This window comes from Myotis myotis, unplaced genomic scaffold (genome assembly GCF_014108235.1).
Source record: "Myotis myotis isolate mMyoMyo1 unplaced genomic scaffold, mMyoMyo1.p scaffold_m19_p_5, whole genome shotgun sequence".
Classification (NCBI taxonomy): Eukaryota; Metazoa; Chordata; class Mammalia; order Chiroptera; family Vespertilionidae; genus Myotis; species Myotis myotis.
In genome coordinates, this window is record NW_023416357.1 from 96,306,716 (window position 1) to 96,330,530 (window position 23,815).

Sequence of the window (23,815 nt, forward strand, 5' to 3'; positions counted from 1 at the left end):
TGCTCTGGGTTTTAAAAAGAAGTGTCAATTTCTTGGTTGTGATATAGCACTATAATTACACAAGATGCTACCTGTGGGGGAACGGGGCAAGGGGTACATGGGATTTATTCGTACCATTTTTTTTTGCAATTTTCTATGAATTTATAATTAAAAAATCCATCAAAATGGCTAAAAATTAAGAAGTGGAAAATAACAAGTACTGACAAGGAAGTGGAGCACCTAGAACGCTCATTCACCGCTGGTGGGAAGGTAACGTGGTGCGGCCACTTTGGGAGGCAGTCTGACCTTTTCTTGTCATGTTAAATACATACGCACCCAGCAGGGCCACACCTAGGAGTTTGCCTAAGTCAGCGGTTCTCAACCTGTGGGTCGCGACCCCTTTGGGGGTGGAACGACCCTTTCACAGGGGTCGCCTCGGACCATCGGAAAACACATATATAATTACATATTGTTTTGTGCTTAATCACTATGCTTTAACTATGTTCAATTTGTAACAACGAAATTGGGGGTCACCACAACATGAGGAACTGAATGAAAGGGTCGTGGCATGAGGAAGGTTGGGAACCACTGGCCTAAGTGAAGTGAAAGTCTGTGTCCACACAAAGACCTGAATAAGCACGAATGTTTATAGCGGCTTTTGTTTGTATCTGCCCAAATCTGGAAACAACACCAATGCCCCTCCCCACGGGGAAAAGGTACGTAAACTGTGGTCCACGCACACTATGGACTACTGCTCAGCAAAAAAGAGGAACAGTGGACTGACACACGCAAGGGCCAGAAGAACACGGAAGAATCTCAGAGCCTCAGGGCTGAGTGACAGGAGCTGGAACCAGAGGGTCACACACAGCAAGGCTCCATGGATACGACATTCTGGAAAAGGAGGAGCGACAGGGGCAGAGACGGGCTCGTGGGTGGGGCTGACTACAAACGGGCTCAGGAGAATGTTCGGGGGATGAATTGTACCACGTCTGGATTCTTAAAAAGTGTGGTGAGACCACATAACATACAATTTACCATATTGACCATTTCTAAGTGTACAGTTCAGTAGTGTTAAGTACATTCACACTGTTGCGTGGCCATCACCACCATCCATCTCCAGACCGGTTTTATCTTGCGAAACTGAAACTCGGTATCTGTATGACACTAAGTCCCCATCCCCTCCTCTCCCAGCCCTTGGCAACCACTGTTCTATTTCTGTCTATGAATTTGACAACTCTGGGGACCTCATGTAAGTGGAATCATACAGTATTCGTCCCTTTGTGATGGGTTTGTGTCATTTAGCATAATGTCCTCCAGGTTCATTCATGTTGTAGCATGTGATAGAATCTCCTTCCTTTTCAAGGCTGCATAATATTCCATTGTATGGATAGACCACATTCTGTGTATTCATTCACCGTCAATGGACACTGGGCTGCTGTCACTCTTTGGGTCTTACGAATAGTGCTGCTATAAACATGGTGTGCAAATTGTCTGGATTAAAAAAAAATCCTCACCCGAGGATATGTTTTTATTGATTTTAGAGAGGAAGGGAGAGAGAGAGAGAGAGAGAGAGAGAGAGAGAGAGAGAGAGAGAGAGAGACATCAATGAGAGAAACAATCAGTTGCCTCCGGTACCTGCCCCACCAGCCAGGGATCAAACCTACAAGCTAAGTAGGGGCCCTGACTGGGAATTGAACCCACCACCTTTTGGGGTATGGGACGATGCTCCAACCAACGGAGCCACCCGGCCAGGGCTAAATGTATCTGGATTTTGACAGTGACTGTATGACTATGCCTTTGACAGAACACATATGACTATACGCTACAAAGAATGGATTTGGCTGCACATGGGTTGGACTGTAATTAAATAAACATGGAAAAAAGACACAGGGCAGCGGCAGCTCTAGAGCTTCTAAATGGAGCAGAGCTTAGGAGAGCAATCTCGTGAAGGAGCTGGCTAAACAAACAGGACGGGCTGGGTATGAGAAAGGCAGTGTTAGAAAATGACCTAGACGCTCTTTGTTGACTCCTCTCCCCCCTAATTTTGATAGATGTGGGTTGAGAGAAGTATGTATCTCTGCAAGGAAATCAACAGCGCAAGCCTGATGCTAAACAGACTCGCTTTTGATGGTGGGGAGAGGAGGAGGCAGGGCGGTTACTAAGAGCCTGTTTGTCCGAGGGTGGGTCGGCCCAGCCCTGGGACTGCAGAGCAGGGACGCAGGCCAAGGCGACCAGAGCCTCCACATTTCAAAAGGAAAGGGAAATGCAGATTTTAGTGGGAAATCGCCCCACGTTAAAATGCTGGCCGACATTTTCTTAAAACAATCGCTGGCCGAGGGACAGTCCCACACTCATGCGGCCTCACTCTTGAGCAAGAGCAGCCCCGCCTGGCTGGCTCCAGACACGCGCGTGGTTGCTGGTGTCCACGCGCCAGCGTTAGAGACACACACCGGGCCAGCGCTCCCAAACCTCCCCACCAGCCTGGCCTCAAATGCTTTCCTAAAGCGGAGAGAAAGATAATGCCCAGTTCGGGCAGGGCACCGGTCAGGGCAGAAGTTTCAACCCCAAGAGGCGTTAGTGTGCGTTGAGAGCCTTACGCTATTTTGTACTCTGACCCGGCCGCCTCCTTTCCAGGCCTCCTCTGAACATACGATTTCAAACATGGACGAAGGATACCCATTATTCGCTACTAATTATTCATGTAGCGTTATTTATAACAACACAAAGGAGAGACTTTTAAATGCCAACAGGAGGTTATGTGAGCTAAGCCACTTTAATTCGGGGTGACGTTCCGTGGCCAGTAAAACGGTGTTTAAAAGGTGACAGTTTTACATCAGGGTCCACTCTTGGTCTCGTACATTTTACGGGTTGTGACAAATGCATAAGGACATGTGTCCACCATTGTAGAAGAGACACGGGTGGAAATGCAGACGGAATAAGGGCAGAACCATCCCCTTCGAGGCCCAGCCAGTCCTCTGGCAGGACTGGGCAGAGTCTGGGTGGGGTCTAAGTGGGTAGACAGTGAGGTCCCCAGGAATTGGGGTGGGGTTGTAAAAAGGGATGGTACTGAGTGCAACGTGGCGTCCTGGACCGGACCCCGGAACAAGAGCAGACAGTAGTGGGAGAACGGGGGAAATCGTGGAGAGGTGAGGTGTCAACATTGGGGAAGCTGGGTGAAAGGTAGATGGGAACTGTCTTTACAACTTGTCTGTAAATCAGAAATTAGTCTAAAATAACTAATTTAATTGAAAAAAGAGGGAGGATGGGGTGAGCCTGGGATCTGGGGACTTCTTGGGTACCTCTCTCTTGGACACGGTTAACTCCATGCAAATCCAAATGGCGGCATGACTGCATAGGAGGAAACCCAAGGAGGGTGGGGGGTGCCCAGAATTCAGCTTCCTGGCTGTTTGGAAATTGGCTCCCGTCAATAGACATTGTGGCAGGTTTACACTCCGAACTAGGATAAGAGGTGAGGGAAGTTAACCCTTCTCACTGTAGAGTTGGGGAAACTGAGGACCAGAGAGGTCAAGCCACTTGACCCAAGTCACACAGACAGGAAAGGGCAGAACCACAACTCAAAGCCAGGTTTGCTGACCTCAGATTCCATCCTCTGCCAGACACCGCAGGCAGCCCTGCCTGATAATGTTAAGGATGGACATGAGTCTGCCTGGTACAACCGGGGACCTTGGCTGGCCCCATCACGAGCTGAGGATCAAGGTGAACCACCATCCCTTGCGGGGGTGGCGTGGCTCAGATGGGACGGCGGGCTGGCTGGCAGCTTGACTGCCTATCTGGGCCCAGGGAAGACGTGTGGGTGATGTTCCTGTTTGACAAAGCGTGACAGTGGGAACAGAGGAGATCTGGGACATTGGGAAGCCGAATCAAATGAGGACAGGTTTCTGGAACACTTGCCCTCAGACTCAGCAGCTCTAACGCACAGTGTGCAGAGAACGGGCTTTGGTTTCAGCGGCTCAGATGCCTCGGGCAGGCTACTCAACCTCTCTGGGCTTCAGGGCCTTTGGATGCCAGAAGAGGGACCCCCTCCCCCACCCAGGTGCTTATGAGGAGCCAGTGGGACGCCGCAGCACACAGAGGGGGAGCTCGGTCTTGAAGGGCAGTCACGCAGGTGGGAAGGCCTGGAGGTCAGAGGGATGGCATGCCTCTCTCCTGACGAGGCCAACTGCCCATCTCCATCCCAGCTGCCCCATGTCAGACTGTGCTCAGCATTCGTTCCAGTGGGAAGGTGCACGTGTGGTGCCCAGTAATCATTGCATGACTTGTGGGCATAGCAAAGAGGTGGCCTGGGCAACGTAAGACAGAGTAACTGGACCCAGACATGGATCCAGGGGACACGGCTTCATGTTTCCCAGCCACCGGAAGCGATGATGTGGGGGCCTCAGGGTGATGTGATTGGGGTGCAAAGGGTCTTAAGCCCTTTCTCAGGATTTCAATGACTTGGCGGGAACCTGCCCAGGATAAGTCAAATACCACAGCCACCGCCTGAGCACATCTCCAGCTGAGAATCTGGAAGACCCCAGATGTCAGCCAATGGTCCCCAGCCTGATGTGGGGGTGTCCCCGCTGAGCTCTGCCAGTTAGCTGCCGTTTCTCTAAGACTGTGCCAGTCACCCTGCCCCAGCCCAGTCCTCTACAGAGCAAGGTCAGCACTGTGATCCAGGCTGTGACCTAGACTGTGATCTCACCATCCAATCCCAGCACAGTGACCAGCACACGGTAGGTGTTCAATCAAGAGCTGGCCAATAAACAAATGTCAAGAAATAAAGCTGAAGAAGCAGGAGGCAGACCATGAGGAGCTTTGTACTTAAAGTGGAGGAGTTTGGGATGTGCCCTGGAGGCAGCAGGTACCTGAAACGGGTTCCATGCGCAGCGCAGTTGGAGATGGTCTGGAGCAGTGGTCGGCAAACTCATTAGTCAACAGAGCCAAATATCAACAGTACAACGATTGAAATTTCTTTTGAGAGCCAATTTTTTTAAACTTAAACTATATAGGTAGGTACATTGTTATTAACTTAATTAGGGTACTCCTAAGGCTTAGGAAGAGCCACACTCAAGGGGCCAAAGAGCCTCATGTGGCTCGCGAGCCACAGTTTGCCGACCACGGGTCTGGAGGAGATGAAAATGGATGTGGCGGGAAGAATAGTTGGAGAGGGGGTTGCTGGGAAAAATCAAATGGAAGATGCAGAGCTGCGGCTGGCTCTCACTGGCTGAGAGGTGAGAGGTGAGAGGTGAGGGGGTAAAGTGTGGCATCCAGGTTCCTGGCAGGGACAGGTCGGGGCAGGGCATCCCCCAAATCGGAATCCCTGGGGGAAGTCACGTGCTGTCGGGACGATTCTGCCTCCCCAGGCAGCTGACTCTGCAAATGTGTGTGACATGTTTGTTGACACATTTTTTTCCAGCACCAACTGCTGAGGCATCTGGGATCTGCAAACGTTTCAAAACAAAGTCGGGCTCTGAGTGTAAACACCCCCGTGGAGCCTGCATGCCGGAGACGCCCCACGGGTCCTCCACTGCGGCCCCTGAACTTGTCAACTAATCGGAGGGGGGAAATGTCCCCAAGTCCCTCCCAAGCAGGGCAAACACATTCGTAAGGAGGGAAATGTGGTTCTTTTTATTGTCTTCCACTGTGCCCGATAAAAGGGGAGGGCGTTTAAGGCCGGGAGTCGGTTCCTAACATTGTGGGGCTCTCAGCCCTTCCCTGCCTTTCTTTGATCTTTGGGGGGGACTCACACCCCTTGTCATGTGTGGATACGTAAGTCACTCTCTGAGTAAAATGAAAGCCTCCCCAGTGACACTCGGCGTCGGGGAGGAAGTGGAGTGACCACCACTCACTCACGCTGCTGGGGGAGTGGAAACAGACAGTTGGGACAACTGTCTGCTCACCCCGACTGCCCGCAGCTCCACTCCTAACCGTGTACCCCCTGGAGACCATGACTGTTCACAGAAGACAGGCACTCTGTGTTCACGGCAGCAGCCGCTGTAGGAATGACCCAATGCCCACCAGCAGGGGTGGATGCATACCTGCCGCGCACTTACACGCTGGACGGCTGCGCAGCCTCAGGAACGGGAATCTGTGGCTCTGCACAAGATGAATCGCGCTGACGGGTTGTGAGTGAATTAGCCAGATGTGATGAGACGCACACTGTGATGCCATTCACGTGCCAAGAAAGAATGGAAGGAGCGCCCCTATGCTGTTAGAATAAGGGGAGTGGGCTGGGGAATAGTACCGGCTGGGGCATGTTGTGGGGACCATTTGTTAATCACAAATTCTCAATGGGGGGGATAAACATCCTGCCCTGTGGGGTAGAGGGCACAGGCAGCTATAGGGTATTACCATAGCGGATGCCATACCTGACATACCATGTTGTAAAGATGTGTTGCAGACACAGTATGGCCCCCAAGAAGATGCCACCCCTTAACCCTGGGACTGTGAGTATGTTTAGGGCCAAAGGGACTTGGCAGATGTAATGAAGGTTCCTAACTGGTTCAGATAGGGAATAATTCTGGCTTTTCCGAGTGGGCCCAACACACGAGCCCTGTGCTAAGAGCAGAAAGTGATGGAAGACCAAGCAAAGGATTGGCCTGGGTTGCTGGCATGAAAATGGCGGGATCACGTGGGAACCGTGTGAATGAAAGGTATTATGCTAACAGCCAGATGAGCACACAGTAGTGTCCCCTGTAGCCTCCAGCTAAGCGCGGATGTCCATTTTCCAAGCCCCTCAGCCAAGCGCTCAGCTGAGCCTGCCCGGCTCCTGATCCATAAAATCAATGTGACAGCCAATGGGTGTTGCTTTAAACCCCTCTCATCTGCAGGAGGTACGTTCCCAGACACCCAGTGATGCCTGAGACTGTAGATAGTACCGAACATGCATGTTTTCCCTTTACATACAACCTATGATAAAGTTTAATTTGTAAATTAGGCACAGTGAGAGATTGCCAACCATAACTAATAATAAAATAGAATCATTTTAACAACATGCCGTAATAAAAGCTATGCGGATGTGGCATTATTAAGTAAAATAAGGGTGATACCTCGACAGTCAATCTGATAACCAAGACGGCTACTGAGTGATGAACGGGCAGGGAGCCTCTACCGTGTGGATGTACCGGACAAAGGGATGAGCCATAGCCCAGCATGAGATTTCATCACATTACTCAGAACTGTGCCCAACTCAAAACTTATGGCCCTCGCTGGTTTGGCTCAGTGGATAGAGTGTTGGCCTGTGGACTTAAGGTTCCCGGGTTTGATTCTGGTCAAGGGCACATGCCCAGGTTGCGGGCTTGATCCCCAGTAGAGGATGTGCAGGAGGCAGCCCATCAATGGTTCTCTCTCATCATTGATGTTTCTCTCTCTCTCCCGCTCCCTTCCTCTCTGAAATCAATAATAAAATATTTTTAAAACTTATGAGTTGTTTATTTCTGGAATTTTTGCATTTACTATTTTTGGACCGCGGATGACCACGGGTAACTGAAACTGTGGAAAGTGAAACTGGGGACCAGGGGCGTTATTATACATATTATGCTCTTAATTTCTGTTAATCATTATGATCAATTTCATCATTTTATGCCCACACAGCACTGCTTACCTCACTCTGTAGCACTTACTATGGTTGTAATTCTCTACTTACGTGTCGAGAATTAAGTTAATTGACTGGCACCATGGGAGCGGGGTGCTGGGTTTCTGCTCACCACGGTACTCCAAGCGCCTCGCGCATAGTGTGTGCTCAGTAGATACTTATGGAGTGAATGAATGGAGGGACTGTTTCCCAAGGTGCCCCAGAGGTCCTCTGAACTGCCGTGAACACGCTGGTCTTTACCGTCTCACCCGGACTCACCGCATTCTGAGGCTGTTGCACGAGCTTCATGAGTGCAGGATGGTTGTAACCTGGGGATGGGAAGGTGGTTAGAGACCAACATCGCAGCTGAGCGCCCTGCGCCCCTCCTCCATTGCCCGCCCCTCCCCTCCTTTCCAACCTCTTCTCATGCCACCTCTTCTTGGCAGACAAGAACACCCGCGGCTGGGCGCACCCAGACCCCCTGACTCAGAATCTCTCAGGTGTGGCCCGGAAATCTTCAACAGGTTCTCTAGGTAATTCTGGGGTTCAGGTTTGAGACCTACTGTGCTAGACAGACACAAGAGGAGCTGGGTGCAGGCGAAAGCGAACTTCCAGGTCTGGGAGGGGTTCCCCAGACCTGCGTGATGAATCACAAATGTGATGCCCGCTTTCTCCCCCAGTGCCTACAGACGGTGCCTACAGACAGAGTCAAGCTGCTTTAAGTGTTGGCTCAGGAGCCGAGTGGGTGCGTGGCACAACCTGCCTCTGAGGCCAGCGTACCGGTTCTGCCTTCACACATCTGCTCATTCCCAGAGTCCCGTGGCATTTACTGCCCAGCCTGGGCCTGGCCCTCCACGACGAGGTTTAAGACACCCTTTGACTCAGCAATTACTCTTCCATGGATTTATCCTGCACATGTGTATGAAGCCCAATGTACACACATCCTAACTGTGCCACTCCATCTCCAGGCTTGAAAGCCACCAAAAGTCCATCAACAGCAGATCAATTGTTGCCAGGGTTAGCGATGAAGAGAAAACCCCTGCACACAGCTCAGTAAGTGGAAGCTTTTATTGCAAAGGGCGGGGGTGTAAGACAGGACTGCCCACACCGGAGCCAGATGTCCTGGGCTCAAAGCCTTTACTTCCGTCTACTGAATACCTACTATGTGCAGGAGGCTTTCTGTTCATAATTGTGAGTCCTGGCCACAACTCTCACAGCAAGGCCAAGTTGGTAGGCGGCGCCAAGGTCAGGAGACCAGATCGGAAGATCCTCAATGGCAGTGGCAAGTGTTCAGCTCAATGGATATCAGCCGAGTGAATGAATAATGCAGAGACCCGGCAACATGGAAGAACTCCAAACTGACGTACGTGAGAAAAGACTCATCCGTGAATCTGGGAGCAGGCCGCAGAACTTGGAGAAAAGCTCTCAGTCTTCAAGCATCACCATTTTTATGGCGCACACCTTGTACTTATTTTCTTTCAGTCGGTTCATTTTTTAATTTAAATACATTTACTTTGAGAGGAGACTTTAGAGTACAATGGTGAGAGGCCTGCCCACCTCTGAGCTTGGGGCCCGCTGCCTCCAGAGTAACAGATTAGCCAGTTTAGACGGGTATGAAAGACCCAGCGTCACCCGGGGTGGGGGGCAGGGGGACGTCTCCTCCATGCAATCAGAAAGTGAACAGATGTGGTTTCACTCAGCCTGCTGCAGGGAGCATGGACTGGGGGCAGGATGGGGGGGGCGGGGTTGGGCCAACCGTCCCCTGCTGTCCCCATGCCAATCCAAGGTGTGCCGGGCCCAAGGCTGGAAAGCGCCCATTACTCAAGGAAGGAACATGGTGGGTGTTTTCCCACTGTTTTCTGGCTCGAGGCCTCTCAGCTCTGCTTTTTGTCACACTGCCTAGTGTGTGTGACTTCTCTGCCTCAGATGAGCAGGTATGAGATCACAGATTCAGCTTGTCTACCCGCTTCATTAGGACAGATGAAAGCAGAGCGGGCCCCTCCGATCAGGGAACTCCTACCCTGGGCCTTCGAAGCCCTGGACCGCCCTCCACAGCAGGGCAGGGCAGGGCAGGGGCGGCCATCTGGGAGGCTGCTGTCACAGAAGTAAGCAGAGAGGCAGTGAGTCGCTGGTTCAAATCCTTTGGCTTCTTGGACACACTGGGAAAACGCTGCACCTTTTGAAACCTGGCTCCCCTATCAGTAAACGGGGCGGCGGGGGCGGGGGGGGGGGGATGATGCTAAAGTAACCAACATTATAGGACTGTTGTGGGGATTTAATAACATGAAAGGCACTTAGCAATATGCCAGGCATAGAGCAAATTCTCAGTGATTAAGAGTTAAAAAATCACCTCAAAGGCTACAGATATGGGAGAAAAGGTGGCACGAGAGAGAAACTTAATACTTCTAGTCTTTTTAACAGCTGCTGCGGCCTGATCCTCCCGCCCCAACACACATACACTGGCTAGCTGGGGAGTCCAACTGAGGGAGCCCGGGGGGAGAGGGAGGGTGGAGGAGTCACTGGCCCACAGCCCCATGGCTAATACATGGTGGAGCCAAGATGCAAACCCAGGATCACTCGAATCTAATCCCTTTCCCTCTGATGCGGAATGGAGGTGGGGCTAAAACTTAGCATCCCAAATGCCTTCCAAGGCCGAGGCATATCTGAATGATGGGACTCTCCAGAGAGAATGAGTCACCCACTTACTGCCTAATTGCACCTTCATGGGGAATAAATAGGTGGGAGGCACTGCGATGGGGGAAGTGGAGGAGGAGTGGGGACCTGATTTGGGGTCTCGGGGGAAGGCCCTGGCTGCCTGGGTGGGAGCTGCTGACGAGTGGGAGCACAAGGGGCCAGGCTCCACCAACTCAGCCTACAGCCCAGGGATCCAAGGGGAACCCACAGACCAGAGAAACATCGGCCATCCAAGCTGCAACCACCAGCTACTGCAGGTCCAGGTCAGCCCGTCCATCCTGTCACCTGTCCCTTCCTACAGCAGCAAGTCACGCTCCGTGTGACCAGAAGTGAGCCTGTGAGGCAGGTGCTGCTGGTGGCCCCATCCAGGCACCTGGGCACCTGTGCTGCGCAGGCCACCGCCTCCCAGCTGCCGTGCATGCATCTGATAAGGGCTCCAGCTGCCTCCGGCTCTGGAAAATCGCCCTTGGTGTCTGGAAGCCACTTCACCCCAGAGCTGACAAGTCCTTCCTTCTGGTAGCTGACGGGCAATGCCTGCCTGGCACAGGGGTACACAGAGGCCAGTCTCTGCTGCAGGCTGGGACCAACTCTGGGGTGCAATGCATGCTCAAGAGTACCCTGGGGGACCAGGCAGTGGTTGGTCTCCGGCTGACAGCTCATCCCTCTGAGCTTTTCCCCCGTGCCCTGTGCTGTTTCCCCTCCCCCCCCTTTCTGCTGAGAGCTCTCTCTCAATAAACTACATGCACAGAATCCTGCCTCGGGCCCCCCCTTTGGGAAACCCAATCACAGACAGCGGACATCAAACTTTGGTCACACAGACCTGAGTCCACATCCCGGCTCAGCTTCCTCGCAAGCTGCTAAGCTCCGCCTCTCTATCTGCAAAACCGAATACTAATACATACCTACCTAGTAGGTTTAGGGGAGGAATAAACGAGAGAAGACATGTAAAGTCCCTGGTAACACACCTCTACGAATTACCTGTGCCTTTCTTCTGCCCTTGAGAGAAGTGTCTGGTAACATGCGGGTGTGCGTGCTGGAAGGGACTTGCGGAGGCTGGGTAGCCACAGCTAAGAGAGAGAGGTTACCTTCAAGGACAGGTGTTCCAGCTCTTACCTATGGGGACAGAGGAGATCTGGGAGTAGAGATCCAGCATTCGGTTGCCATCCACGTCGACCAGGTAATTGCCTCGGCTCTCTTCGTAATTGCAGAAGAAGTGCACAGCCTCTGCGTTCTTCGGGAAAAGACAGACTGAGTCAGGCTCACCGCCACTCCCGAGGCCTCCATGTTGAGGATTCAGCTTGAATCAGTGAAAAGGACCACGACCCGACCAGTCTATGGACATACGGAAGGTCTCTGCGGGTGCCAGAAATGCCACATTTCCTGCCCCGGGGTAATTACATGGGTGATTTGCTTTACGATAGTTTATGAAGCTGTGAATTTGTATTGTATGCAGTTGTCTGTGCGTGCTTTACATATCACAACAAAAAGGTTGATCTGTATCTCTGATAGGACGTATATGGCAAGCCATAGAGCACCCATGAAGAAAACTCAAAAAACACACATAGTAATTATGGAAGAAATAAAAATGTTAGACTAGAAGTTACTCACTTAATGCAAAAACACAAAATAAAAGAGGCACAGGGGAACAAAAGGATATGAGACAAAGAGAAAAAAATGTAACAAGGAAACTATAAATACAACCATGTCAATAATAACATTAACTGTGGATGGACTGAGCAATTTAATTGAAAGTCAGAAACTGTCAGACTGCATTAAAAAGGTTCAGCCATAAGCTGTTGACATGCCACATATTTGAGTTTCAAGAATTCAAATAGGTTAAAAGTAAAAGGATGAAAAAAGATACATGAGCCCTAGCCTGTTTGGCTCAGTGGATAGAGCATTGGCCCGTGGACTGAAGGGTCCCAGGTTTCATTCCAGTCAAGGGCATATACCTCAGTTGCAGGCTCAATCCCCAGCCCTGGGTGGGGTGCGTGTGGGAGGCAAACAATTGATGGGTCAATGTTTCTCTCTCAGTGTCTCTTCCCCTCCCTTCCATTTTCTCTAAAAGTCAATGGAAAAATATCTTGGATGAGGATTAACAACAACAAAAAAGATAACATGATTCTCACAGCAATCATAAGAAAGCTGGAATGGTCTATACCCATGGTCGGCAAACTGCAGCTCGCGAGCCACATGCGGCTCTCTCTTTGGCCCCTTGAAGTGTGGCTCTTCCTAAGCCTTAGGACTACCCTAATTAAGTTAATAACAGTGTACCTACCTATATAGTTTAAGTTTAAAAAATTTGGCTCTCAAAAGAAATTTCAATCGTTATACTGTTGATATTTGGCTCTGTTAACTAATGAGTTTGCCGACCACTGGTTTATACTAATCAGACAAAATCAACTATAGAATGAACAACAACAACAACAAAATGTTCCCAGAAGTAGAGAGGCATTTAATGATGACAAAGAGTCAGCCCACTAAGAAGATACAACAATTATAAACATACATGGACCTAATAACAGAGCCCCAAAATATATGAAGCAAAAATGGACAGAATTAAAGGGGGAAATAGTTCTACAAGAATAGTTCTAATTTCTTAAATAAAACCTGAAGTGAAAAACCTAATAATAATAATAATAATAATAATAAAAAGAATAGTTCTACAAGAAAGTTGTTATGTCCTGGAGGCTTCAATACGTGGCTTTCAATGATGGACAGAACATAGGCAGAAGGTTAACAAGGAAGTAGACGTGAACAACGCTCTAACCCAGTATCTCACCGGTACCCACAGAACACCCCACCCAGCAACAGGGCAGAGCACGCTCTTCTCAGGTACACATGGAACATTTTCCAGGATAGACCATATGCGGGGCCATAAAAAGGCTCAATACAGTTAAGAGAACTGAAAACACACAAAATCTGTTTTCCAACCACAATGCAATGACATTAGACATCAATAACAGAAAGAAACTTGAGAAGTTCACCAAAATGTGGAAATCAAAGAACACAAAAATAACCAATGAGTGAAAGAAGAAATCACAAGGAAAATGAGAAAAAAAGGTTCTGAATAACTTTTTTTTTTTCCTTTTTGAAAAGAGCTAGCACAGAAAAGCATCTGTGCCCCTCAGCTAAATTGTACTAGAGAAGCAATGGAAGGAATGCTGCCTCGTCTCCACTTACCTGAATTATATTCAGCTGTTTCATTAACTCCTGCGGGCAAGGAAAGCAAGAGCGTTACAGCAAGGACACACTCTTCAAAGTAGTTTAAAATCGTTCAGGTCTTCCCAAGTCTTGGGGCTGCTTTTCCCTTTATGCGAATAACTTCATAGTTAAGTAGTCAACGATATTATAAATATTTTAAAATTGATTAATATAAATCGTTGGTGGGAAACTACTCCTGACAGTTAAGTGATCATTACAATGGACATACTGGATATTTAGGCATAATTAAATAAACTAAAATATTTAACAAAAAAAAATTAAGCTGAAAGCGTTTACCTAGTGTCCATAAAAGCATGGGTTTTATTTTTTATTTAGAAGAAAAAAGGCTTTAACACCATGTTAGGAAAATAAAATCAACAGAAAAATATAAATTTGCACACAAAGACCCATTTATAATTACAGTATAATCCAGATATTTTATAAACCGCTGTGTAATTCTATATGGAAACTGGGAAATTATACACCAGTTGCTTTAATATTATAAAGATTTAACCTCTAAAAATAATTTAATATGAAATAAACTTTGGCAATTAGTGTCATAAAATTATATATTTCCACATTAAAATAGAAAATATTAAAATATTAAAAAATTATTCCCCAAACATTTCATTACTATTAAACGAAAATCTACCACTTCGCAATAGAAATATGTGTGGGAAAGTCTCCTTTTGTGAGCAGACACTCTCCATAATAACTACAATCATTATCAGAAAAGGATTTCTGGATTTATAAATAGTTGCACTGACAAAAGGGGGGTATCTTTTGACACTAAAAAATGACACTGGAGAAAATTGCAAAATATGCAAAGAAAAATTTTATTTGTATTAAATATGTTTACACTGTTATTTTTTAGTGCAAACCTTAGACACAGTATTGCACATCACTTCACAGAATCAAGGTTAGTCAGCCTCCAAAATGTGTCAGATGCAGATTTTGTAGCCTCTTTGAGTAAAAGTTCCAGTCTCCATCATCACTCAACTTGTGTCTTCCATCTCACACACTGACATTTACTCCAGGAATTCAGAGCTACCCAATGTCTCTCAGACACCATGTGCTGTCACCCTGTATGCCTCTCCACATACCATTCCCCTTGCCTAGAACAGAATGCACTCCTTTGGCAAATTCCTCCTTTTCGTCCTTCAAGGTCAAGTGCAAGGTCATTTACTATCCATGCCCTGTGCTATATAGCTTTGCCATGTTCTTCCACTGTTGGTAGGATGTTCTGCCCCAGCCCTTGACCTGCTTTGGCCAAAAGAACAAGGTGGAAGTGATGGTGGACCAGTGTGGGGCTTGGGCATCAAGAGGGTTATAACATGCTCTCCTATGCCATCACCATGAGAACTAGCCCAGCCCAACTTACTGGAGGATGAGAAACACATAAAACAGAGCCAACTCACTGCAGTGATCAAGCCTAGCCTAGCCTAGACCAGTGATGGCGAACCTTTTGAGCTCGGCGTGTCAGCATTTTGAAAAACCCTAACTTAACTCTGGTGCCGTGTCACATATAGTAATTTTTTGATATTTGCAACCATAGTAAAACAAAGACTTATATTTTTGATTTTATATATTTAAATGCCATTTAACAAAGAAAAATCAACCACAAAAATGAGTTCGCGTGTCACCTCTGACACGCCTGTCATAGGTTCGCCATCACTGGCCTAGACCAACTGATGGCCAGTCATTCCCCAGGCATGAAGGTGGGCCCAACAGAGCTGCCTGGCCAACTCCCAGTTACCCCTAGATGCAATCTGTATGCTACTAAGGTTTTGTGACTGTTTGTTACACAGCATTATTGTGGCAGCAGGTACTGATACATCTCCTCTGAGAAGTCTTCTTTGACTTCTTATAGCAGAATGGCCTCGTTGAATGTCCCAGATCTCTAGTCGTAAAATCTCTGAAAGCAGCTAAGAAAACAGTGCCTACGTTTGGCTGTGTTCTTGCCTCACTGACCCTTTCTGCTCTTTTCCAAAACTCCCACTCAGGTGTGCTCAACTCACCCGAGATTTAGGCCCGGGGACTTCTGTCTTCATCAGAGGCCCATCATAATCAAATTCCACGTCGACTTTGGCTGCAGCCTGACTGATAAGCCTGGATCCTGCAGGAAACAAAGAGAATGAGGGCCCGTGGGGATAGCAGGTAGGGTGAGAATTCTGCCCTAACTGACGCCCAGTGTTCCCAACAGAGGCAGTCCCCGGACCTCAACCCCATCCCAGCCAGACCACCCCAGAACACTGAGTCTGGCCAGACCTGGGCACCACAAAAACACTGAGGATTTTTTAAAAATGGGAAAGCCCAGCGCCAGTGATGTTGTAGAGAAATGACCTAAATGTCTGACAATAGAAGGTAGCTAAACAGAATATGATGTAGCCCCCATTTCATGAACAATGGGATATTGTGCATCCTTTAATAGTTTTAAGATAGACATATTTAATATTTATGGGTATGCAAAGATGCCGGGGTATTAGCATGTGAACGATCAGATTAGAACATCATCCAAATTTTGTAAAAATTCAATCTATATCCAAATGTATATAGACCAGAATCTCGCAGCCTTGGCATTGCTGACATTTTGGACTTGGAAATTCTGTGTCGTGGGCTGTCCCATGCCCTGCAGATGTCGAGCAAAGTTATATAGAGGGTGTGTGAGTTCCCAGGCTTAACCCCATGAGGCTTTTTAGGTCAGCATGTTGCTGAGACGTGGAGGGGAGCCTTAAACTCCCCATCTCCTTAGTCCCTGAGTGAAAGGCAGCTTGGTGAATCCAAGAAGTGTGCAATGAATTGCAATCTACAATCAGTAATCCCTAGAGCAGTGGTTCTCAAACCTTCTGGCCCTTTAAATACAGTTCCTCATGTTGTGACCCAACCATACAATTATTTTCGTTGCTACTTCATAACTGTAATGTTGCTACTGTTATGAATTGTAATGTAAATATCTGATATGCAGGATGGTCTTAGGCGACCCCTGTGAAAGGGTCGTTTGACTGCCAAAGGGGTTGCGACCCACAGGTTGAGAACCGCTGCCCTAGAGATCCCTTTAATGTCCCTGGTCTCCTTTATCTTCCTGGTACATATTTGGTGGTTAAGAAATATTAGTTACTCTTCTAGGGTTGCCATAATTGCATCAAACTAGGGAATCACTAGTGACTTCATGTAAATCATATGTGATCTCATTTCATCTTTACACAGTGCTGAGGGGGAGTTGTTACTGCATGTGCTAGCGCCTCTCTCTCTCTCTCTCTCTCTCTCTCTCTCTCTCTCTCTCACACACACACACACACACACACACCCAGTTTGCCAAACCATACAAAACCATGATATTAGAAAACATATTTAAATTCATTCATAATTTTCTATAATTGCTTTGGATATCAAAAAAGGTTTCCAAATTAATTATGTAGTGTAATTAATTATGTTGCTCTTTGAATGTAAAGTCAATTAAAACCCAATACTACCCTTATTTTAAGGATGAAGAAACCAGTTTTTGTTGTCTTCTGTTTTATCTTAAAACTAGAGGCCCAATGCATGAAAATTTGTGCAAGATTAGGCCTTCCTTCCCTGGCTGCCAACACCGGCTTCGCTCCGGCCCGGCTTCATCCGGAAGGACGTCTGGAATGATGCCCAGAAGGACGTCTGGTCTAATTAGCATATTACCCTTTCATTATTATAGATGAAAAGGGAATTCCTAAAGAGTTGATTCTATTAGTAGAGCGTTAAAGGTCATGGGACATATTAGTGACTTTTTTTATATACACTCAACTGTTTATCTCTTTCTTGGCCATAACTCCAGGTTCCTAGTCAAGGCTAACTCCAATTAGACCTGCAGAAAACAGGGCTGCATATCTGGATAAAATAGCTCGTAACTAGTGCTGATCTTGTTTGGTTTCAGCAAAGGGGGAAAGCAAAAAGCTTGAAACTAGCAAGCAGTCCTCCAAATGAGGACGTGCAAGCCCTCCCGTCCTTCTTCCAGAAAATGTCCTGATATCTCATTGTTGCACTCAGATTTCTTGGGAATTGGGAAGTGGGACTGCTGGGAATGGAGGCAGTGGCAGTGGGAGCTGAAGCCCTGATGATACCAAGACTGAGCAAACAGGAGCTGGGAGGTGGGGTAGGGAGAGGCGTGTAGAGAGCAGGGATTGACGGGCACGGGACAGGGATGCTGAGGGCCAGGTGCAAGGCAGACGGGTCTGTTCCAAAAACTTCAATGGTTCCTACTTTGTGCCAAGTCTTAGTGGGTGTGGATGGAAGAGGGCCAAGACTACTGGGCAGAGACCCTTAAATTCAGAGCCTGGTAAGCTTGCTGGCAACTGCGCTATCAGACAAAGAGAGATGGGGAAGCTAACGTGTGAGCTAGGCAGGCCCCACCAGCACACTGTCATCTCTAGTTTTAATTAATTCACAACCCGCTCGTGAGATGGTAGTGTTGTTGCCATTTTCTGAATGAGAATCAGAGAAAGTGACTTTCCCAAGGTCACAGAGCTAGTGAGTTGCAAAAGGCAAGATTTGAACCCAGGTCAATACTTCTGCTTTTCCTACTATATCTCAATTTTTAATTTTATAGAGAAAAATAGTCAAATACCAATACAATCAAATACCAAACACCAATACAATACCAATGATGATATATAACATCCTTTTAATTCGCTGAATGATGATATAAAACCACAAGAGAAAAGAAGATTTGAATGGTCACGGAAGCCTTTTCTGGATCTCTTATACCAAGTCACCCAAGCATCTATCCATCATCAAGCACAGACAGGACTGTACCAGGCATTATCTAGAGCACTTTACAAGCATTATCCCTTTCCAAGGAGGGAGATGTTATCCGCAGGTTACAAAAGAAGACACCAAAGCTCAGAAAGGTCAATTAATTTGCCCAAAGTCACACAACTGGTAAGTGGCTAAACTGGAAGTTTGTCCACCTGACCTCTCCTTTCCTAGGTAATTGGAATGTAACAGGTGGCCTCTTTGATCCCATCTAGAGTAGGTCTTTGAAATGAAACATTTGCAGCAAAACAACTCGCTTCCCCCAGAAGCAAATTACTATCGGAAGCACAGGAAGCAGAACAAAAAAACATTTGAGTTAATATCGAATGATCCAGTATTTTCATTCATAAGTAAGGCAGCACACCCAGGAGGCAGGGGTCTGCCTAGACACACAAGACCGGTCCCGCAGGTAAGTCCAGCCCAGCCGTCTGGGCCCAGCAGTGAGACTCGCCACCCTCAGTGCCCAGGGGACAGCCACAGTCAATTTTTAACTCCAAACTATAAAAACAGCCATCAAACGTTTTTAATATCCTCTTGATCTTTTTGCTGAGAGTAATAAATGAATGTCATTTCCCCAAACAGCAAGATGTGAGCCAGGTCAAAGTCAAGGCCAAGTTCACCTGGAGCTGTTTGCTCTGCTTCTCTTATAAACAATCTTATCTCCCTCCCTGCAACTGTCCACCCCCTTATGTTGTGATAACATGATCATTGAGGAACTAGCCATAAGCAGCAAGGAAAAAAACACCATGTCTAATTTCACCGCCTGGAGACAACCATTTTGCAGTCAAGTCTCCTGGTCTCTATATTCTACTTGTCAACGTAAGATTATAAACATTGTTAGGGGTGGCATGAAACGATGCCATGGGAGCACCGTCTCAGGCCATGAGCCTCCTTAAGTGCAGTGGCTTTACAGCGAGCGGATGGGTGGAGACACACTCGGAAGCATCTGCACATGGTGGGTGGCCCCAGGCTGTGGCTTCCGACTTGGGTGCTCTGCTCTAGGAAGAGGTCTACGCAGCCCTGAAACCCGCGCAGTCACACGAGTGGGCGCGGAAGGGGACCCGCAGCTCTGACTGTGAGCCTCGGGTGAGACCAGCCTCAGCTAAGAGCTCAGCCTCCCCCTCATGAGCCACCTGGAGTCAGAGGATCCAGGTGAGCCCCATGGGTTCAGGTCCACAGACACTGTGAGACAATAAACATTATTTAACCAGCTAAGTGTGGGGGTATTTGCTATGTGGCAATAGGTAACTAACACAGTGTTGGAGGGTGAGTCCTGGGGCCACACTGGCTCAGCTCAAAGCCTGGCTCAGCCCCTTGCTAGCTCTGGGCAAGTTCCTTCATTTCTCTGAGCCTCACTTTCCTCTGTTTGATGGAGTTGTGGCAAGGGCTAAATGGTTAAGGATAAACTATTATTCCTATAATTTAAAAAACCATTTTCCTATTGTTACTTGCCCATAAGCAGAGTATGAGAATGCACATATTATGGTAACTTTGCCAACACTGTGTTTTATTATTAAGAAACTCTAAAAAAACCCAAAGGCTGGCCAGTGCCTTTGTCTCCAGGCAGTCTATCTATCTACCCATCCATCCATCCATCCATCATCTATCCTTCATAATAGAGATGCCAAATTGATAGGCCAAAAGAAAAAAAACACTCATTGAGTTTCTGAATTAAGTGTGCCAAAGATTCAACTCCAGCCGAAAAACTGCAGAGCTGAGTAACTCCGATTTAGCCCCTTCTATTTTTTTGCATTGTGTCTCCACATCCATGCTTGTAAAATGGGAGTTAGGACACTCCCCACCGTACTGTAAATATCAATTTGAAGTGTTTTCACAGGAGCCATTTCTTTAGATACAAGTAACTTGTGAAGCAGGGAGGATTATCATTGTCATCCCCACTTTCCTGATGGGAAAACTGAGGCTTGGAGTTCTGCCCATTGCTTAGGCTCACTGGGTTAATAGGTGGGGGATGAAGCCAGTAGCCCAATCTTATGAGTCTTAATCCATTGCTCTTTCCTTGATTCCTCCAGAGGAAGGCTCAGATGTCCTTGAGGATGACCTTCAAAGGCTGAGCCACGTGTGCCACCAGGCTGGAGTGCCCCAGGGGCCACGCTCTCTTTCCTCTGGTGTATCTTCAGCAACCAGCACAGTGCTCTGAACCTAGGAGGTGGCTCCACAGAATTAGTTATGGAACGAATGAATCTTCCATGCCCACGACTCTCCCTCCTACTTGGTGCAAACTAGACCTGGATTATTCTGGTTTCATTTTATTTTTAACATAATAATGGATAAGCATTTACATGCTTCTCTTTTGATGAAATAAAACAAAACAAATCCCACAGACCTACTAAGGCTACCAAGGTGGAGAACAACAAGAAAAGACTGCAAAACTGTCACAGAGCAAAAAGACAAGGAGATGTGACCACATGCAATGTGGAGGAAACTTGGACTGGATCCTGGGACAAAGGGGAAAAAAGAGGAAAACTGGCTAAATCCAAAGAGAAGCTGGGGTTCCATTAACAGTGATGTACCAAGGTCAGGTTCTTAGTTGGGACAAGAGCATCCTTGGTATTTATTATCTATCTATCTATCTATCTATTTATTTATATTTTTGTTAATCCTCACCTGAGGATATTTTTCCATTGGTTTTTTAAGAGAGTGGAAAGGAGTGGGAGAGACAGAGAGAAAGAAACATCAATGTGAGAGATTGGTTGCCTCTCAAACATGCCTGACCAGGGAGGGCCTGGGATCGAGCCTGCAACCTAGGTACATGCCCTTGACCGGAATTGAACTTGGGACCCTTGAGTCCGCAAGCTGACGCTCTATCCACTGAGCCAAACTGGCTAGGGCAAGAGAATCCTTGTGATGTAAGATGTTAACAAGGGGGAAACTGGGTGAGGGATGTATGGGCTCTCTCTGTACTACCTTTGTAACTTCTCTGTATATCTAAAATCATCCCAAAGTAGAGAGCATGCTAATATTCCCGGGAGAGGAGCAAACATTGTCTCACCCAGGATACAAACATGCAAACCAAGGACACGCCAGCCATTTGCCTTCAGAAGGCAGACAGGACTGACAACAATAAGGTGACGCTGTGATGACAAGCATGGGGCTCCCAGAGAACTGGGGACAGCCTGGAGACACAGGTGTGCGAAGGGAGGTCACTGCTAGCCTCTCCCTCTCTCAGAGCCGCATGGATCCACGTGGCTGTGTGACCTTGGGCAAGTGACTCTGCTTCTCTGAGCTGCAGTTTTCTCACTTGCGGAATGGGATTCACTCCTGCTGTCCTCCTGGGACCACTGGGAGGGGGGCCTCTTGAGATCATGCAAGCAGGGTGTTCCCCGATGAAGCTCACTTGGCTAAGCTGCCTGAACTCAGTGAGGCAGAGAGAAAGGGGAGCCTCCGAGAGAGACGGAGGGCAGATGAGCAGGCGGTGGGTGTGGGGTGTGGGAGGTGAGGGAGAGGGAAGTGGGGGTGGGACATTCCAGAGAGGCCACCTCGTCTAGTGCCATTGAGCACAGCTAGCCTTTACATCAATTACAAGGACTTTCGTTACTTTCTTTGTTTCTTGGCAGCAGTTCGAGTTGTGCGTTTTGCCTGATGGTCCCTGTGGGAACAGCCTGGGCCCTTCTAGCTGCTGGGGCCAGTGGGTGGATCAGCTCTCTGCCCACTGCAGAGCTGACCGCCTGGGGAGCAGAGATGGGGGAAGGGCAGGGGGTGATGGGGAGCGTTTTATGGGGGTGATGGGATAGCCCCGGAAGCACTGGCCGGCCAGTGCCTTTGTCCCCAAGGACTCTCCCACTCAGAATCCCTAGTCTTGATCATGCTCCTGCTACCGCCATGACCCCCAGAGCTTACCAGGCACGAGCAGGCGGCAGTTGTGCTGGAAGCTGCAGGCCAGCCGCCGGGTGAGCAGCATGGAGGCCATGATCCCCTCCTTCGGGAACAGAGGCCGCCCTCACACGCTCCCCCTGAAAGAACCAGGAGCAGAATTAGGCCAGCGAAGACCACGCCCCCTCCGACCACGTATCCCACCCCCTCCACGTCCCTCAGAGTGTGGAAGGTGCTTCTGACAGCAAACCCTCTGCTTTCAGACGGAATACACACTGTAAGTCATCTTCATTTGGCCTTGACCACATCCCGGTGTCAAAAAATAAAAAATAAAATAAAATAAGTGGAGCCACTTTAAAACGGAGCCGGAGCTGCCTTGCAGAGAAACTGCCTTGCACGCCTCATGCCTCAACTCTTGGAATGTTAGAATGGGATGCAAGAACCTTTGGATGGAGACGGAAGCAACCCCGTTTCCCGAGAACACTGCTTGCAAAGATACCAAGAAAGCAGATATGAATACCAGACTGAAATGTAAAAACATTCTCCGCCGATAGAAATGCCTTCCTTCTGCTGATGCAATTGTCCCCGTGCCCCCTCATAGATGCCCACTGAATCGGAACACTATTGCACTCCTTCCCGAATCCGTGGGTGTGTCCCAAATAGCTGTTCTTACTGATTTCAAATACATGCTTGTCTGCCTCTCACTTTGAAAGGCTCTTTCATTTTTAACACCAGGTGGGATGATCACCCCATTTTCTAGGTGGTAAAACAGAGAGGGGGTAGAGGTGGCTTGAGATGCCGCTGCAGGCGAGCACCTGGGGCAGCTGACAAGTCTGTGCTCTGCACGATGGAAGGACCAGGACGGAGGAAACTTCAGGGCAGACGTCGGTGTGGGAGGCCGGGTGCTCCCTCTGCCTTGTTCCCACGCAGACTATAGGGCGTTGGGCTGCGTGGGAACCCTGTGGGCAGGGGAGCAGCTGGTGGACCATTTTGTGGGTGTACGTCTTCAGGATGACCAACCATCCTGAGTTTGCTTGGGACTGAGAGGGTTCTGATATGTGGGACTTTCCAATTTGAACCTGGACCCGTCCGGGCAAACTGGAGAGTTAGCCTACCCAGCACCAGGAGTCAGGGTTCTCAGCTCCCACTTCACAGGGCGGGGGGCTGATTCCCTCCAGACTGCTCCCGAGTCACGCCCCCAAATACCTGAGCTTAGCTTTGCTGGTTGCCTTTTGCATCATGGGCTGGGAACAAGCCCCCATTGTTGCTTTTTTCCTTTTATCACCTCTTCCTCCACAAGCCCCCAGCCGCCCCCCCACCCCCCGCCCACCCTCCCCACCCCAAGCCACCATTCAAACATGCTCTCTGCATCTTTCTGTTTGTGCGTCTTCTTGCTGAATGCCGGCTTTGTTATCTGGAACCTGTATTTTCAATCGTATTGTGTTGTATCTCAGAACAATGACGGAAGCGCTCGCTTCTCACTGCTACTTGTGGACGCTGCTTCCCAAATCCTTTCTGCGTGTCGCACATGGTGCCAAGCGCTTTACATACAGGACTACTAATATTTGTCATTATTATCTGCACCCACAACAATGCTAAGTGTCCCCTTTTGACAGATGAGGAGACGGAGGCACAAAGTTAAGTGGTGTTCCTGAAGACAGAACTCAGATCTGTTTGGCCACTGAGTCAGCAGACGTCACCACTGCACTGAATCCAAACACTGCCTGGGTGATGTCCATCCACTCATTC

At 48.3% G+C, this 23,815-nt stretch overlaps 1 protein-coding gene across 1 annotated transcript in view; it reads right to left on the reverse strand.

Moving 5' to 3' along the window:
- Positions 1-23,815, reverse strand: part of ABAT (4-aminobutyrate aminotransferase) — an 82,440-nt gene that overhangs the window by 18,142 nt on the left and 40,483 nt on the right. The window contains exons 2-6 of the mRNA XM_036310112.1: positions 22,094-22,206; positions 15,469-15,566; positions 13,430-13,459; positions 11,360-11,477; positions 7,832-7,881 (exon numbers count right to left, since the gene is read on the reverse strand). Coding sequence (XP_036166005.1) covers positions 7,832-7,881; positions 11,360-11,477; positions 13,430-13,459; positions 15,469-15,566; positions 22,094-22,163 — 366 coding nt within the window. The 5' untranslated portion in view covers positions 22,164-22,206. The remainder of the gene's footprint in view (positions 1-7,831; positions 7,882-11,359; positions 11,478-13,429; positions 13,460-15,468; positions 15,567-22,093; positions 22,207-23,815) is intronic.